The sequence below is a fragment of the Chionomys nivalis genome, chromosome 4, assembly GCF_950005125.1.
Source record: "Chionomys nivalis chromosome 4, mChiNiv1.1, whole genome shotgun sequence".
In the NCBI taxonomy this organism is placed as follows: domain Eukaryota; kingdom Metazoa; phylum Chordata; class Mammalia; order Rodentia; family Cricetidae; genus Chionomys; species Chionomys nivalis.
In genome coordinates this window covers 110,944,939-110,961,606 of record NC_080089.1, presented here as the reverse complement: position 1 = coordinate 110,961,606, position 16,668 = coordinate 110,944,939, and the positions used below count along the sequence as shown (strand labels likewise).

The 16,668-nt window shown below is 46.5% G+C and overlaps 1 protein-coding gene across 4 annotated transcripts in view; it reads right to left on the bottom strand.

The window, feature by feature from the left end:
* Nucleotides 1–16,668, bottom strand: part of Osbpl10 (oxysterol binding protein like 10) — a 240,430-nt gene that overhangs the window by 106,699 nt on the left and 117,063 nt on the right. For 3 of the 4 annotated variants that reach the window (XM_057768029.1, XM_057768032.1, XM_057768031.1), the window contains exon 4: nt 11,830–12,021. The exons of the other annotated variant lie outside the window; for it this stretch is intronic. In XM_057768029.1, the coding sequence (XP_057624012.1) occupies nt 11,830–12,021 (192 nt within the window). The remainder of the gene's footprint in view (nt 1–11,829; nt 12,022–16,668) is intronic. 4 annotated transcript variants of the gene reach the window in all.

Sequence of the window (16,668 nt, the reverse complement as noted above, 5' to 3'; positions counted from 1 at the left end):
AACGAGTCTCCTGTAGTCATTAAAAAGTTAGACATGGTAGCACACATCTGGTATCCCAGCTCCAGGAAGGCAGACACAGGCAGATCCCAGAGCTTAGCCCAGCCAAATCAGTGGAGATTTGGGCCAGTGGGAGATCTCATATCAATAAAATAAAGTACAGAACAGAGGAAGTCATTCAACATCGATCTCACACTCATACCAATGCATATACCAACACACACACACAAAACACACACAACACATACACAGTCTATGCACACATGCACACACAGTACAAAAGCATTTTAAATCAGTCTATGATTTTGTGTTGAAGCCCATCCATAGCTGTCCTTGGCCTGACATTCCTGAAAAGGAAGTCGGGTAGGGAAAGACAAGGACCAATGACACACTGTTTTGTGTGTCCAGCCTGAGAAAGAGCTGCAGGCTCCAAGCTGCTGCTCTCTGTCCCCCCAAGAACACTTATCCTCGGAATTCGGGGCTGCCGTGGATGGACTCTGAAGTCACCACACCGACAGTCTCTCTGGGAGGCCAGCGCCAGCGGTACCTCGCCCCAGAAGTCCCAGTTCCAGAGTGCAGTGCATCCTGGAGCAGAGAGAAGGGCTCTAGTCGAGGGAGCGGGAAGAGCGAGCAAGTGCACATTCATCATTTGGAGGCAGGCTCATGTAGTGGCATTTCAATTGTATTTTAATAGATAAAGACTGCCTGAAGAGCCGAGAGCAAAGCAGTCCCGCTGGTCAGCCTTGCAGACCAGATTACCGTAACGCACACCTTTACTCCCAGTAGCCACAATGACATACACCATTAATCTCAGTAGCCACAATGACCCACACACCCAGTGGCCACCCTAGTGGCCCTAAAAATCAGGTGGTGCACACCTTTAATCCCAGTGGTGCATGCCTTTGATCCCAGCCCTAGAGAGGAATATAAGATGGGGCAAGATAGCTCTCAGATGCAGATACAGTCTCAGTCTGACTTCCTGGAGGCAAGATCGCCATTTCACACTGAGTTTGAGGTAAGAGCCGGTGGCTGGCTGTTTTGCTTTTTGAATCCTCAGGTTGAACCCCAATTTCTGACCCTGAGTTTTTATTAATCGTGCTTCAGGTACACATATGTGTCACTCATCCCATTTTGAGATAGAGCCTGGAGCTCTCCAACGGGGCTACTATGGCTGATCCGTGAACCCTAGTGATCTGCCTCATTTCGCCTCCTTGTTTCTGGGACTACAGTCATGCACTGCTTTCTGTCTTGACACACAAATACACATACATATTTACACACATACACACATACAACATGTGGGTTCTGGGAACTGAACTCAAGTTCTCCTGCTCGTCACTTTACTGTCCTATCTCTCCAACGCATATATCACAAGGCTTTCTTTCCTACAGCATCAGATCTTCCCAGGTCTTCAGGGCAGGATCCTCAACCTGTAACACACAGGTGAAAACAAAAATGGTACCCCTTCAAAAGGAAGAACTAGAGAAATACAGCTCAGAGCAACAAGGAGTGGTTCCATTCATGGCCAGTTCGCTGACAGACAGCTAGCAATGTTAACCACTGTGTTTAATCTGCAATTTCATGATGCCAGGCATCTGATGGGAGGCGGGAAAAGGGAATCGTTAATGCTCCTGTCCGCAGAAGCAAAACAAGAAAAATGAGAAAGAATTTCTAGCATATGCTAAAATACCAGAGGGAGCCACAAGGGGAAATGCCCTCCCAGATCTCCGAGAACACAAAACCAGAACACAGCCAGGGAGAGGGGCTCGCAAGCCACAGAGTGAACTTGGCCAGCTTCCCTCCTGGTCCACGCATTGGCATGCAGCCAGTTATCATCTCAAAGCCTCAGAGCACGTGTGGGAAAAATAGCAAAACAACCTTCTATATCACAGGCCGTCACAGAAAGCAACTTAGCACTTAGCTTCCTAGGAAGTACCAAGGAAAACTCATGAAAGTGCCAAGCCATGAGAACCTTGAATCTTCTGAGAGCAGAGAGAAGCAAGGTTGACACACACTCAGCAGTGTCCCAACCACAAGGAGGGAGCACATAAAAAAATCACAGATTCGGTTTCCCCAGTTCACGCTGGGGTCACAAGTCTATAGATGTATGGGCCCTTTCGATCTGGGAAGGTGGAGAAGAGGGTCAGGTGATCATTTCTCCGTCACTCCACAGATCTGTCAAGTTTATTCCCTAATATCTGATTCCCAACCTTTAGTTCTTAATAAAACAATAAAAGAAACCACAATATTCAACAGCCTCCATAACAATGGAAACCAACTCCTCAAACCAAATATCTCTCTCTCACACACACACACACACACACAAACCTCAGTTGTGATATTCTGAAAAACCCTAAGAAAACACTCCAACAACCATCAAAGCCTTTGCCATCTCTAGGATCCCAGCAGTTTAGGACTTAGGTGCTGTGGTGGTTTAAATGAGAATGGCCCCCATAGACTCACATATTTGAAGGGCCTTGGTCTTCATTTGGTGGGAACTGTTTGGAAAGGATTTGGGGGTGTGGCCATGTAGGAGGAGGTGTGTCACCTGGAGTAGGCTGTAGGTTTCAAAAGGCTCACACCATCCCCAGTTACTGCTTTTGGCTTCATGCTTGCAGATCAAGATATAAGCTCTTAGCTACTACTCTGTATCATGCCTGCCTGCCGCCATAAACCCTGCCACGGTGTTCGTGGACCTACCCTCTGAAACTATCCATTAGGCTTACCCCCATAAACTCTTTCTTCTATAAGTTACCTTGGGTGTGGTGTCTGATCAGAGCAACAGGGAAGTGACCGACAGGTTCTTAGGTTCTCTACCCTGTTAGGGACAATCAGCCTCTCTGCCAAGCATTTCCCCACACCTCCTACCTGTGCCCCCAAATACACAGCTCAGGACTGGAGAGACGGCTCAGCAATAAAGAGTGTTTGCTGCTCTTGCAGAAGAATGGATTCAGTTTCCAGCATCCACACTGGATGGCCCACAACTGCCTGTTAATTACCCAGGGGATTCAACCCCTCTGGCCTCCACAGGCACTGCACACATGTACACATGCACACATAAACATAATTTTAAATATAATCAATCTTTAAGCCTGCACAGCTCCCATCAGTTCAACCCAGTGGACCATCTCAGAAAAGGTCTCTCTGGCGATCAGCTCTAGTCCAGTGGTCCAGCTGGAGATACAGCCGAGACAGCTGATCTGTTCAGCTGGGGGCAGGCTGGTGGAGACCCTGGGAATAAAACCTGATGAGCCAGCCCTCATTCACTCCTTTGCCCCTCTATCCTGTTTCAGTCACCAATGAGGAGAATGGGGTACACGGAGACCTCAGACAGGATACCAGTGCTCCCAACAGGCTTCTCAAGATAATCCACGGCAGGTCCCTGACAAACTGGACACCCAGTCGGGACCCATACATCCTAGACTCTTGAAGGATGGACGGATATACTTGAGAGGATGTGTGGAGTGGCGAAGGAGAAAGATAATATTGGTTATCTGTCCTGTGATAAAATGCCGGGCAAAATCAACTTATGGATTTGTCCTGGGTTAGGGTTTGAGGGCTCAGTCCATCACACTAGGAAGGCAGAGCAGCAGGAGCATGAGGTGGCTGGACACAAAGTTCACAGTTGGGAAGCAGGGACCCCAGTCCACGGAACTGTGCAGCTGACCACCACGGTGGGTCTCCTCACCTCAATAAACCTAATTTAGACATCTTCCACAGACATGCCAGAGCTACACCCCCTTGTTGATCTCCATCCTGTCAAGTTGGCAACCAATCTTAATCCTCTCGCGAGCTCTGCTCCTAGGCTACTCCCCCCCAACTCTGGCCATCTTGCCTTCGTCTCAGGAGCCGTCTAGAGCAGCCTGAGGACTCCTTCATCCTAAAACAGCATTTGACGCAACTGGGACTCTTCACCCTGCTCTAAACCAGCCACCTCGCTCTCCTTCATCAGGTGAAAAATTGTGGGACACTTTCCTGGACCTGGAAGAGACTTGATGATATAACTTGCCCAAGGGGTTGAACCGGGGTTACCCCCACTCCCATCACACACCATACCCAGTGGCCTGCTTAAGTGATGGAATCCACCAAGTCCTCTCAGCAAGATGGCATGCACCAGGAGTCACGTGGGAGAGGGACACAAATCAGGAGTCTCAATCAAGCTTCTATGGAGCTTGGACAGCCAAGGTCCTGGGAGCTGCTGCTTCTGCAGGGACCCACCCGGTGTGTGATAACTGGGATCTGGCCACTGCCTAGGCTGTGGGATCAAATTCCTTGGGCTACGATCACCCACCTCACACGCATGTGCCCTTCCAAGTGTTTCTCTTCGACCTCATCAATCTGGCGGTCAACATAAATGCAGACATTAATGTGAGGTGTTCTGTGGGAAGGACTTAAGTCACATTTCTGACTTAGGTGCCAGAACACCCGAGAAGCAATCTAAGGACGAAAGGTTTGTTTGGGCTCACGGTCCATCACAGTGGGAAAGACACTGCAGCAGGAGCAGGGACCACAGTCCCAGCACCCTCGGGTAAGCAGAGAACAAACAGGAAACCGCTCAGGCTACATAATCACAGTGCCCTCTGACACACTTCCTCCAATGAGGCTCCACCTCCTAAAGGTTCTGCTACCTTATTAAAATGGTACCATTAGCGCAGGGCCAAGTATTCAAACCCACGATCCCATGGTGTGTAGTGGGGGAAGTGGGTATTTTGCTTTCAAACTATAGCAGTCTAATATAACTAAACTCACTTTTCTAGTCTTTTTGGTTTTTTTTTTGGGGGGGGGCAGGGTCTCCCTATGTAGCCCAGGCTGGCCTCAAACTCAGCACCCTTCTGCTTCTGTCTTCTGGATGCTGGGATTACAGATGTGTCACCAGGCTACTTCTCCATGTAACTGGGCCTGAGATGAGCCTCCTATCCCCTGAATTTTCAATCTTGTCAGCGTTTGACTCAAGACTGCCTCCCACACTGCTCCCGCCTTCTGGGGCTGTGGAGGGGTTGGCCTCAGGTTCTGTTCCTTTTCAGCTCAAATGGAGCAACAGGTGCACTCTCGGGAGGGCTACACAGGCCACCTAGACTCAGAGTGTGACAGAATGGGCCTTCTTTAACCATTGACCCACAACTGCGTCCACGCTTACAAGCACAGTGGCTCGTCCTATGGGTAGGACCATGGGTCCTCTTCTCCAGAACCACCTGCTGACCTTTAAGATGTGGCTCCCAGCCGGGCGGTGGTGGCACACGCCTTTAATCCCAGCACTTGGGAGGCAGAGGCAGGCGGATCTCTGTGAGTTCGAGACCAACCTGGTCTACAAGAGCTAGTTCCAGGACAGGATCCAAAACCACAGAGAAACCCTGTCTCGGAAAAAAAAAAAAAAAAAAAAAAAAAAGATGTGGCTCCCCTCCCCCATCTCATGACACTTCCTGGGTTTTAAAAGTCTTCTGTTTCCCCGGCTTTTCCGCTGTCCTATGAGTTCCCTTGTGGTGGCTGATACCCTCCCTCGCTCTCCTAGGAATAGAGTCTATTCTGCCTTTTCCCAATTCTCCTCAGTCACACCCTGTATGGGGACAGCTTCTCATCTCCTGTCTTACACTGAGAGTCCATGTAATTTTTTTATTGTTTTGTTTACATTTATTGATTTTGTGTGGAGGAGGCAATGCCACAGAACAGTTCTTTTCTTCTCCAGTCAGCTCTGGGTATCGAATTCGGTCCTCGGGCTTGCTGGCAAGTGCCTTTACCGGCTGAGCCATCTCACTGGCCTAAAACTTAGAAATGACAAATCACTACCCAAAATCCATGCTCCAGAACTGGGGGTGGAGTTGGTGGATGCAGGTCTTCCATGCCCAAAGTCCCGGCTCCACCTCCAGCACCACATAGATCAGGCATGATGGCACATGCCTTTAATCCCAGCACTCAGAAGATGGAGACAGAGGTCAGAAGTTCAAGGTCATCCTCAGCTACGTTGACAAGTTTGAGGCCAGCCTGCATTATATAAGGCCCCCATCTCAAAAACCAAATTTAAAAAAAAAAATCAAAGTACATGCTACAATTCTTTCTCTTCACTATCCCAAAGGGCACAGAGTTTTAATTCAGAGCATGATTTAAATGAGCCACTCTACTCACAAAGGGAAGATGCATGTGCTATACTAATTGTGGTTTCCCTGGTGACAGGATGGTCTGAAGTCCCCGCTGTCGGCACAGATCACTACCTGAAGATGAAGCACCTCATAAAATGTGTTAGCATGATAGTTTACAGTGGCTGCCTCTGCAGCAAAGGCTGCCCGTGAATCAGGACTTCTCACCAGACATTTACTGCGTCCACACCAACCAGGACCAACTCAAATCATCCTGAAGGAAGAGGACCCTGAGAAAATAGCCATCTGTAAAGATGGCAACTTAATTAAGGGACTGTCCCTGTGGGAGCAAACACGACATGACCATTACACAAAGAAACACATGTGCTCACAGAACTGGAACCGCATAAACACACATCTCCATATATTATTCCCTGTAAAAGGGTTTATCTGCCCAGGCATCAACAGTTCTCTGCCCAAGGGTGTAGATCTGGAAGCAAAATAAAAGAGAAAAAAGTTCAGGAGTACTAGAGAAATATCTATGATTTAAGATCATGGCCGCTCTTCAAGAGGACCCACACGGCAGCTCACAATTGTCTCTAACTCCAGTTCTGGGGGATTCGATATCTTCTGGCTTCTTTGGATACCCACACATGTGGCATATACTCATACAGACACATACAATACAAAAAATAGAAATCAATCTTTTAAAAGGTTGAGAAAAAAGAGTCACAGTGGCTGACAAAACATGGCTAGAAGCTGTTCTTCTGACTTCCATGAGCACACGGTACATACATACATTATATACACGCAGGCAAAGCATATACAAATAAAATAATATGTCTTTAAAACACAATAAATATCACATGTCTGCCATCACGTTTAGTTAACCAGAGACATCAACTTTTTGAGATACATTAGATTATACTTATAAAACACCTCTAGAGTCTTATGCAGAGGTCCACAACATCCCTGTTCCCCTCATCACACATTGGTGTGACTAGATACTCACCAGTGTAACCAGTCAGGGAAGAACCGAGGAATGCCTGATAGCCCTAACACCATCCCCTGGGTTCTCCTCTCTTGGAGCTGATCGGGTTACCTAGGCAACCCCTCGAGGCCTCTACTTCCCATTGTGAGAGAATTCTAACAGCTACAGAGAAGCATCACAGGCAAATATGATAAACCAGTGTTCCCAGTCACTACATTGTGCCCCAAAGACACCAGAAATAAGGCTCAGCCTTCGACAGAAAAAACAGGAAATTAGACGTGGTAGTACACCCCTCTAATCCTAGCACTAGGGAAGAAAGGGGCAGGAGGATTGCTGTGAGCTTGGGGCCAGCCTCGTTGACTTAAGGGGTGTTCTGCAAGCTATAGCTGTTGGCTATTCACGACTGCTCAAGTGGCAGGGGAGGCTTTCCCTGGAAGCCCAGACACCCCCTTGTAAGCTTGTATACTCTGTAAACTTTGCAAACCTTGGTGCTCCCCCACATACTTTGTCTGCTGTTATTCAAATGCCTGTATGGAAAAAAAATTATTTTTTTGGTCACATGTGACTTTTCCTGGTGGCTGAACACCTTACTCAAGTGACCCTTCTTAACCCTTACAGTATAAATTGTCTGATGCTCTAAATAAAACTGACTATTGCATGAAACTTCAGTCTGTCACGTTTTTAGGCCCCCTCTCCCAGGTTCATGCTGCCAACTAGAGCGGTGAAAACTCCCTTAATAAAGTCTACTTACTTCTCATTTCTCAAATGGGTGTTGAGAACGTGCCCGTTCTTTATGGCAACGTCACATCCTGAATTCCTCACACGCATCTCTCCTAGCACGCTCCCGTTAGGACACTGGGCTCTAACCTCTAGTAACTCAGTTCTTTATATTTTAGATTATAACCGCTTAATCTTTTAAACTACCCCATTATTTTCTCCTTTACCATGACATTCCATTAAATATTTATCTCATTGCCTTTGGCTGGGTTATTTTTCTTTTATTCTTCTGATATTCTGGCACATCTGTCTTGCGTATGACAATTTTTTTTTTACATTGCTTCGGTGGTTGGAAGTTTATCTTCCCTATACAGCTGGGTTAAAATGCTGCTCCATTTTCTTCTAGTTGCATCAGAGATAAGCTCCAGGTGGTTTTTAAAGCAAAGGACTTTATAGTCGAGAATTAGGGAGGGAGAGGCACTGGAATAGTTTTCAAGGTGGAGCTGATGGCATCAAAGCCAGTAGGTGCTAGAGAATGGCATGCTCTCTAGTCGGGAGTCACATTGATTACAACTGCCAGGAACGGAGGCTTTCGAAGCTCAGGCTTAAGTCTTACTTAAAATTGACTTTCCGGGTCAGGGGAGCTAGCTCAGTGCTGAGAGTGGCTAGGAGTGACACAGGTCCTTGTTTTTCCAGCACAACCCCTGTAACTAGAGATTCAGATCGGGCTCCCCCTTCTGGCATCACCTGGCACTGCACTCCCATACACAACGCCCCTCCCCCAGCAGACACAAACACATATACATAATGAAAATAAAATTCTTATTTCCTAAATTGATTTTTTTTTTTTTTTGGAAACAAGATCATCCATGTGCAAAAGCAATGATCCAAAACATGCATTGCCACCCAGGTCACAGAAACCAAACAGGAATGGCTATGAGTCTATTCCACCTGAAATTTAAATTGTGTTCTATTTATTACCTATTTATTCATACATTTGATCTTTTGAGACAAACTCTCGCTATATTACTCAAGCCAGATTGGAATGCACCATCTTCCCGCTTGAACTTCTCAAGTGTGAGGATTACAGGCATGTGCCACTGAGCCAAGCACTGCTTCTCCTGTCCCACCCCCACTTCAAGGCTACAGTTTCAAAGGACTTGTAAAATACTCTGCAATGGTATCATATGCTGTGGTGGTTTGAATAAGAAATGTCTCCCGGAAGTTCATGAATTTAAACTTTTGGTGGTGCTGTTTGGGAGGCTGTGGAACCTTTAGCTCTGTAGGAGGAAGTACGTCACTGGCAGTGGGCTTTGAGGGCTTATAACTGCCTCTCCCTCCTCCCCTAACTCCTCCTCTCTTCTCTCTTCTCCTTCCTCTCCCCTTTCCTCTCTTCTCTTCCCTCCTCCTATCCACTTTCCCCTCCCCCACTCTACTTCCTGTGTGTAGATAGAGACTGATGGGCTAGCCTCCTGGTCCTGCCACCTGTGTGTAGACAGAGATGTGATGGGCTAGCCTCCTGGTCCTGCCACCTGTGTGTAGATAGAGATTGATGGGCTAGCCTCCTGGTCCTGCCACCATGCCATGCCTTTCAGTCCATTATGGACTCCAGTCCTATGAAACACTAAAACAAAATAAAAGCTTCCATAAATTTCTTTTGGTGGTGGTATTTTAATCCCAGGCACAAAAAAGTAACAATGAACACATTGTACAAAAATCCTACCTGGGGAGAGAAGGAAAGATTCTCCATCAGTGATAAAATGGTGCAATGTTGAAGCTGCGGTAAACATTCTCCAGCCTGAGGTCTGGGGTTAAATGCTTAGGAGCCCATGGAGGCTGTTGGTTCAATCTCCACCTCAAAAAAATTCTCTATCATAAAAAACACATTGAGGAGATCTGGAGATGCTCCATTGGCAGGGTGTTCTGCCAGCATGCTTGAAGCCCTGGGTTCCATCCTCAGCACCAAATAAACCAGATGTGGTGGTACACGACCATAATCTCAGGAAAGAGGGTTAAAAACTCACCTAAGCTTGAGGCCAGCCTTGGGCTATATGAGAACCTGTGACAGTGTGTGTGTGTGTGTGTGTGTGTGTGTGTGTGTGTGTGTGAATGTTGAGAAGAAATAAAAACAGATAAAAGGAATTTTTCAATGAAAAAAATAGAATTTAAAATCCGAACTGCTAAGTTGCCTGGATCATGGTGCAGCACCTTGGAGCAGCATACTATTCTATCTGGAATAAATTTGGAGGTTTCCACTCTTTTCTGGGACAGTATATTGAAAAGACTCTATGAAAAAATGGACAGATTGACACAACCATCCACTGTATCAACCAATGTAATAATACAATTATGCTAAAAGCCACGTTTGCTTGTACATCAGGGTATCTATCTGTGTCACAGTGAGCATTCTCTCTGAAAATCAAGATAAAACTCAAGGGGACGGAAAGTTCACTCCACGGCTAAGAGCACCTATTGCTCTGGTGGAGGACCCAAATACAATTCCCATCACCCATACAGCAGCTCACAATTGTCTGTAATTTAGTTCCAGGGGATGTGATGCCCTCTTCTGGCCTCCATGGGCACTGCACACATGGTGCACATACATGCAGGTAAGCAAAGCACCCATTCATGCAAAATACATCTAAAAATACTTTAAAATAGAATTCCAACTCTGTACTTTTCTTTTTTGAACAGTATGGGAATATATGCAAAATAAAACCTATTTTTTAAAGAAGAAAGTCTTTCCTACAAATACACAAATCCAATACAAAAGATTCTTGACCAGAATCAGACTGAGGCGGTCTGAGATCAGAACACTGCTAGCCTCTGACACTTAAAAAGCAAAACACAGGCCAGGCAGTGGTGACACAAGCCTTTAGTCCCAGCGCTGAGGAGGCAGAGGTAGGCCAATCTCTGTGAGTTCAAGGCCAAGACTGGTCTACAAAGCGAGTTCCAGGATAGTAAAAAAACAAAAACCTCATTACACAGAGAAACCCTGTCTCAAAAAACCAAAAACAAACAAAAATAAAATCTCTAAATCCCAAGGCAAGTATAAAGCAAAAGATCTTCGAGGCCCATCCTTCCACAGGACAAAGCAAAGACTCTGCAGCCATAGCAAGAGGACAGCAAGCTGGCCTGGACCAGAGTGAGCTACAGGTCAATAATTCCCAGCACCTGACAGGAAGGAGTCAGGCAACCAGAACCTACTCCACCACTCTAATACAGTCCATTGTCCTGGAGGTTGGAAAAGGTGACAGGAGCACCAAGGATCTCATGGCTTCCTAGTGGTATCTCACGAGAAGATATGAAACAAGCGTTGGGGCTGAGGATGTAGTTCAGGTGATGGCGTGCTTGACTTGCATACGGGCAGCCTGGCTTCGATCCCCAGCACGACACAAAATGCAGTGGCCTCACATACCTGTAACCCCAGCACTTCAAGGCAGAGGCAGGAAGGTTAGGTCAGAGTTCAAGATCATCCTCAGTTAATATGATAACTTTGAGGCTGGCCCGCACTAAACGTAGCCCTGTCTCAGAAAGTAAACCCAGCAAGTCTCATGTCCCTTTTATTACACAGCTTCCACATGAACCTCATGGCTGGAAACACTGGCTTATTGTTTATTCCCCTCTAACTGCAGAGAGTGAGGCTCAGAGCCACTAACATGAGCAGGGAGACAGGAACTTCCAAAGGAGAATGAAATCAGCATCAGGACCACTGCTCCTGAGCATCAACCATTCGCTGTGATGCTTTGAGACTCACATGCACACCTCACCTTAGCTCTGAGCAGACTTTAATCAAGGATGCTCCACCTCAGTCCACTCTCCTATGGGCTTGCCCGCTCTGCTTTGTGAACTAGAATAGGGGTTCCCTAACGGCTCGCTTAGCCTCCACAACAGGAATAACCATAACTATGTTCTCATGCCAGAAAGAACAACTGCAGGCATGTGGCTGCAAGATTGCTTCTGCTCTATACAGGGTAGGAAAGAAGAGGAGTCACCAGGGCCACAGCCCCCCGACTCCCAGGGGCCGTGGAGCCTGGTAAGATCAAGGCGTACCTCTCTGACTTCGTGAAGTTGGCCGGAATACTGACTCTTGGCTCTTCGGGCAGCTGCAGGCGACTTGTGATGCGTGACTGAGACAACACCGGGGACCCCCGCACTGAGGTGTCTCTGGCTACAGGGAGACGCAGAACTGGGAGTTCCGTGGGGGAGCAAAGTGAGACTTCGGCTTCGGGAGCTTGGAGTAGTCTAGAACAAGCAACAGGTGTCAAGACTCAACAACTGGCCCGCAGAATGTGACTGCTGCTTTCTTCACGTGGGAGCTCTCGAATTTCCCCCTGACCTGTTTAGAAGGATGAGGGCATGGGGGAGATCTAACTGCACCATGTGGTCCACACCTTTCTTTGATACCAGCACTCAGGAGGCAGAGGCAGGAAGGTCTCTGTGAGTTCCAGGCCAGCCAGGGCTACTTAGTGATAATCTGTCCCAACAAAAATAAATGAACGATATTGCACACGAATTATCCTTTCCATCTCTGTTGTCTCCTGTCCCTCTCTTTGGCCATGAAGAGCCACCTCCCCAATGCAATGGGCTCACGGTCTCTGCCTGTACACCCATTCCTTCCTCTCCGTGGGGGCCCTTCCCCACCAGGATGACACAACCCCATCAACTCTTCACACTAAACCTAACGTTGTGCGGTCTGGAAAGCTCCCTGGCTCTCCCAGACTCTCCGCTTGCTATACTCGGTGTCTGCCTACTTGGCTCAGGGTTCTTGCACCCTTATCAATATATCCTGAAGTCTGGCAAACACCGACTGTTGGCTTTGTTAAGTGCTTAATAAATGTTGCCTCTGTGAAACTAAGTTCTCCACTTCATGTGTCAGCCGAGTGCTTAATTCCACCCGATAGTAGCGTGGAATTAAACTACTAACTGGTGATAAAGATTGTGCTTCAAGTTCAGTGCAGATGAACTTGGCAGTCATCTGGGGGGAAAAATCTGGATTTATCCCTCAGAGACTCCAAATGGGTCAAAGAGGTTTAGAAGGAAGAAGGAAAAAAAAAAAAAAAAAAAACCAGAGAGAAGATAAGTAGGAATGGCCTAACACTTCAGAATCTGAATGCTGTGAAAAACGGATACCTTGGTATTCAGCTACCTAAAAAGTAAAAACTTCAAAGACACAAACCAACCACAATCGCTACCTATAAAGTCAAGTGAAAAAAAATAGAAAAAAAAAACTATATTTTCATTAAATAAGACAAGATACAAAGAAGCAAGTTCACAAAACAGAAAAAAAATGACCTTTAAATTGTACCAGACTGTACCAAAAGAAAAAAAATACCCCACTGTACTCACAAGAAAATGGTAAAACTAAAATTAAATTTAAACAGCATGTTTCGCCCATCATATTAGCAAACATTCAAATCTTCACACACACAGTTGTCAACAGGGCCTAAGGGTGTATGAAGAAGGGAGACTAGCCTCCCCAAGGAGCAGATTAGCTCCCAGCATCCTCTCTGAGCTGCTGCAACCCCAGGAACCTGTCCTCCAGGCAGACCTGCATGCAGGGGAATGCCAAGTGTCCCCACTACCGACTGCAGCAGTACATGTCATGGGGAAGGCTGTTAGCAGCCTCTCTGGCTGTCATGTGAGGCAGGTTACAGAATGAAATACTACTGAGCTGTAAGAGGATATTGAAAAGGACCTCTAGCCTCTGGCCACCGACCTCAAAAAAATCTCTAAGTTGTATTGTAAGAAGCGAGATGCGGTGCCATTGTGTGGCAAGTCAAGATCTGCGTGAAAATCTGGGAATCACTTTCACCATTATTGAAAAGCATTCCCTTTAAAACCCGGGGGGGGGGGGGTTAAAGAAACACACATTCTAGTCAAGGGGAGGCTTATTTGTTGAGAGCTGGACATGATGGGGAGGGCAAAGGAGGCAGCGGACGCCTTCCTATTCCGCCTTTTTTATTTCACTTTGATCTGTGGGAAGGTATCGCCTGTTCACAAATTTTTAATTCACCGAGACATTTACATCCTCATTGCCACCTGTGCAGCATTTAGCCTGAGAAAAAGCAGACAGATGACAAGCTAGATTCTGTGGTACAACTGTCAAATAAATACTTAGATACCTACTACACCTGCCATGTGCTTAGCAGTGTCCCAATGGGACATCTCAAAGAGAGATACAAGGTTGCTTGTGCTATAAGACACACAGACAGATGTGGAGAGATTTATCAGCGATGAAAAGCCCTTGCTGCTCTTCAGACGACCCGAGTTGGGTTCCTAGCACCCACTTACAACTGCCTGTATGTAACTCCAGCTCCAGGGGATCCAACCCCTTCTTCTGGCCTCCATAAACATCTGCACACACTTGCAGCATTTATTATTATATATGGATACATGTACACACACATACGTAAAAACAAATCTTAATGAAAAACATAGATAGCAACAGTCAGTCACTATTACACACTTTAAACACAAGGCAGCTGTGGGGTCGGGCTGGGTGAGGCTTGGTTGGGAGAGCTCTTGCCTAGTGTGCACAAATCCTTTGATCCCTAGCACCACAAAACCCAGGGGATGTGGTGGTGCCCACCTCTAATGCCAGCACCTAGGCAGTACAAGCAGGAAAATCAGGGTCATCCTTGCCGACATAGAAAGTTCAAGTCCTGCCTGCGTTACAAAGGACACTGTCTCAGTAAGAGAAATAAGAAAAGAAATAGATGTCAGTTTGAGAATATAGCTGGAAAATGTCAAAGAAGTAAAGATAAATTGATCTTACCACAAAAAGATGTCCTGAGGCTGGGGCCATAGCTAAGTGCTGTGCCAGCATGAGGACCGGAGTTCAACTCCCTAGCACGCGCGCGAGCGCACACGCGCACACACACACACACACACACACACACAAACGAGAGCTGGGTGCAGCAGTCGGTGCCTGTGGCTCCAGCACTGAACAGTGAAGAGATGGAAGGGAGGACTGCTAGGGCTTGCTGGCCAGTCACCCCAAAACAAGCAAGTTCCAGGTTCAGTGGGAGACCCTGTCTGAAAGGATTAAATCTGAGTGATAAAACACGAACCCCATGTACCTTTCTGTCCTCTGCAGATAGGAATTCACACATGTGCACAAGCAAGGTGCACTCGTACACATACATTCACACACAGGTGTACACGCACAGGTGCACACACACAGATGCCCTCACACAGGTATACACAAACACAGGTGCACACACAGGGGAACACATTACAGCGTGACCCCATCTGGGCATTCCCCACAGGCCAAACCTCAGACCTGGGAAGCAGACACCTTGTAAATGAACAAGAGAATGATAAGTGGGGTGAGAGTCAGGATAGAAATCAGAATTCTGAGCTACTCTGAAATGCTGAAGGGGTTCGGGCAGGCTCTCTGGGTCTGGTACACACCAGCCATATCAGGAAAGATGAGAGCTGGGAGCCTGTGTATGGCTTTGAAATTGCTTTGCGTGCAGGTAACTGGGAAAATGGAGCCTAGGAAACATCAGTTCTTTCCACCTTTTCATTTGGAGTGTGGAAGAGGAAAGTTCCCTAACCCTGCGGCAACAGTAAATTTGCCTAAGTATTAAGAGTCTAAAGAAAGCCACTCCCGATTGTTTGGAAGGCTCATTCTAGCCCAACAAAAGGCAGATTTTCCCCTGGGCCTTAAAGACAGGCAGACAAGTTTTATTTCTCCAGCTCTACCTCCTCCAGCCACGTGACCTTGGGTGAGTTATTTAAACATTTTCATTAAGTATCAATTTCCTGATCTTTAAAGGAGGAATAATAATATTGACCCTTAAAAGCCACCACGTAGAAGAAGCTGTATTGTGTCCACAAAGCTCTTAGCATAGACTCAGCCTAACAGCCCAGGTTCATTTCTTCCCATTATTTAAACCTTGATCAGTGAAGGGAGTATTGATCTTTTAAAATGTTACGGAGTTGCTTAGTGCAAAATCATAACAGCCACTAACTTTCCTATTTTCCATAAGATCAGAGAGGTGGTGAAGGCCAAATACAGTTTAATATTTATATGGCCAGTAACAAGACAGCAGAAATCTAGAATGCCCATATGCAAATGAAACACACATATACCCCTAATTTTGTTTTTTTGAGATATGGCCTCACGTACCCCAGGCTGGCCTCAAACTTGCTATGTAGCTAAATATTAGCTTGAATTTCTGATCCTCCCCCACCCCCTCGGTGCTGGAATCACAGGCTGTCTCTCCACAGCCAGATGACCTTGTCCTGGGCTTGGTCAGAGCTTCAGACATGCTAGGCAAGCACTCTACCAACTGAGCCACAGCCCCGCCCCCATGCTGCTAAATTCTGAGTAGAAAGAAGAACCCAGCAAAAAAGCAAAGAGTCCATTGCTTGGGAGGCTCAAGAATTCAAGGCCAGAAGAGACGTTGGCTCGTTCAGTGGTTAAGCGCACTTGCTGTTCTTATAGAGGAGCTGAGTTCAGTTTCCAACACCTACATGGTGGCTCCCAATTGTAATTTCAGTTCCATGAGATCCAGTGCCCTCTTCTGGTCTCCATGGGAACCAGGTGCACATATGATACACATATATTCAAGCATAAATATGTGTGTATACAAGCATATGTACATACACACACATACATATATACACATAACTTTTAAAAATTCAAAGCCAGTTCATAATGCCATAATGAGCCACAGGAGACATTATCTTCTATCCCAATCTTTTCAATTGAAAAATAAAAAATTAGAAAGGCAGATAGCTACATGGTTCATGACACCTGTGCCTACAGCGGCATCAATATAACTGCATAATAGGCACCCATGAGGCCAAATCCTTCCACTGTGGATGGCTAATTCCAAAATCATTACTTAGTTAGTGACTGTCATTTAAATCCACAGGTGG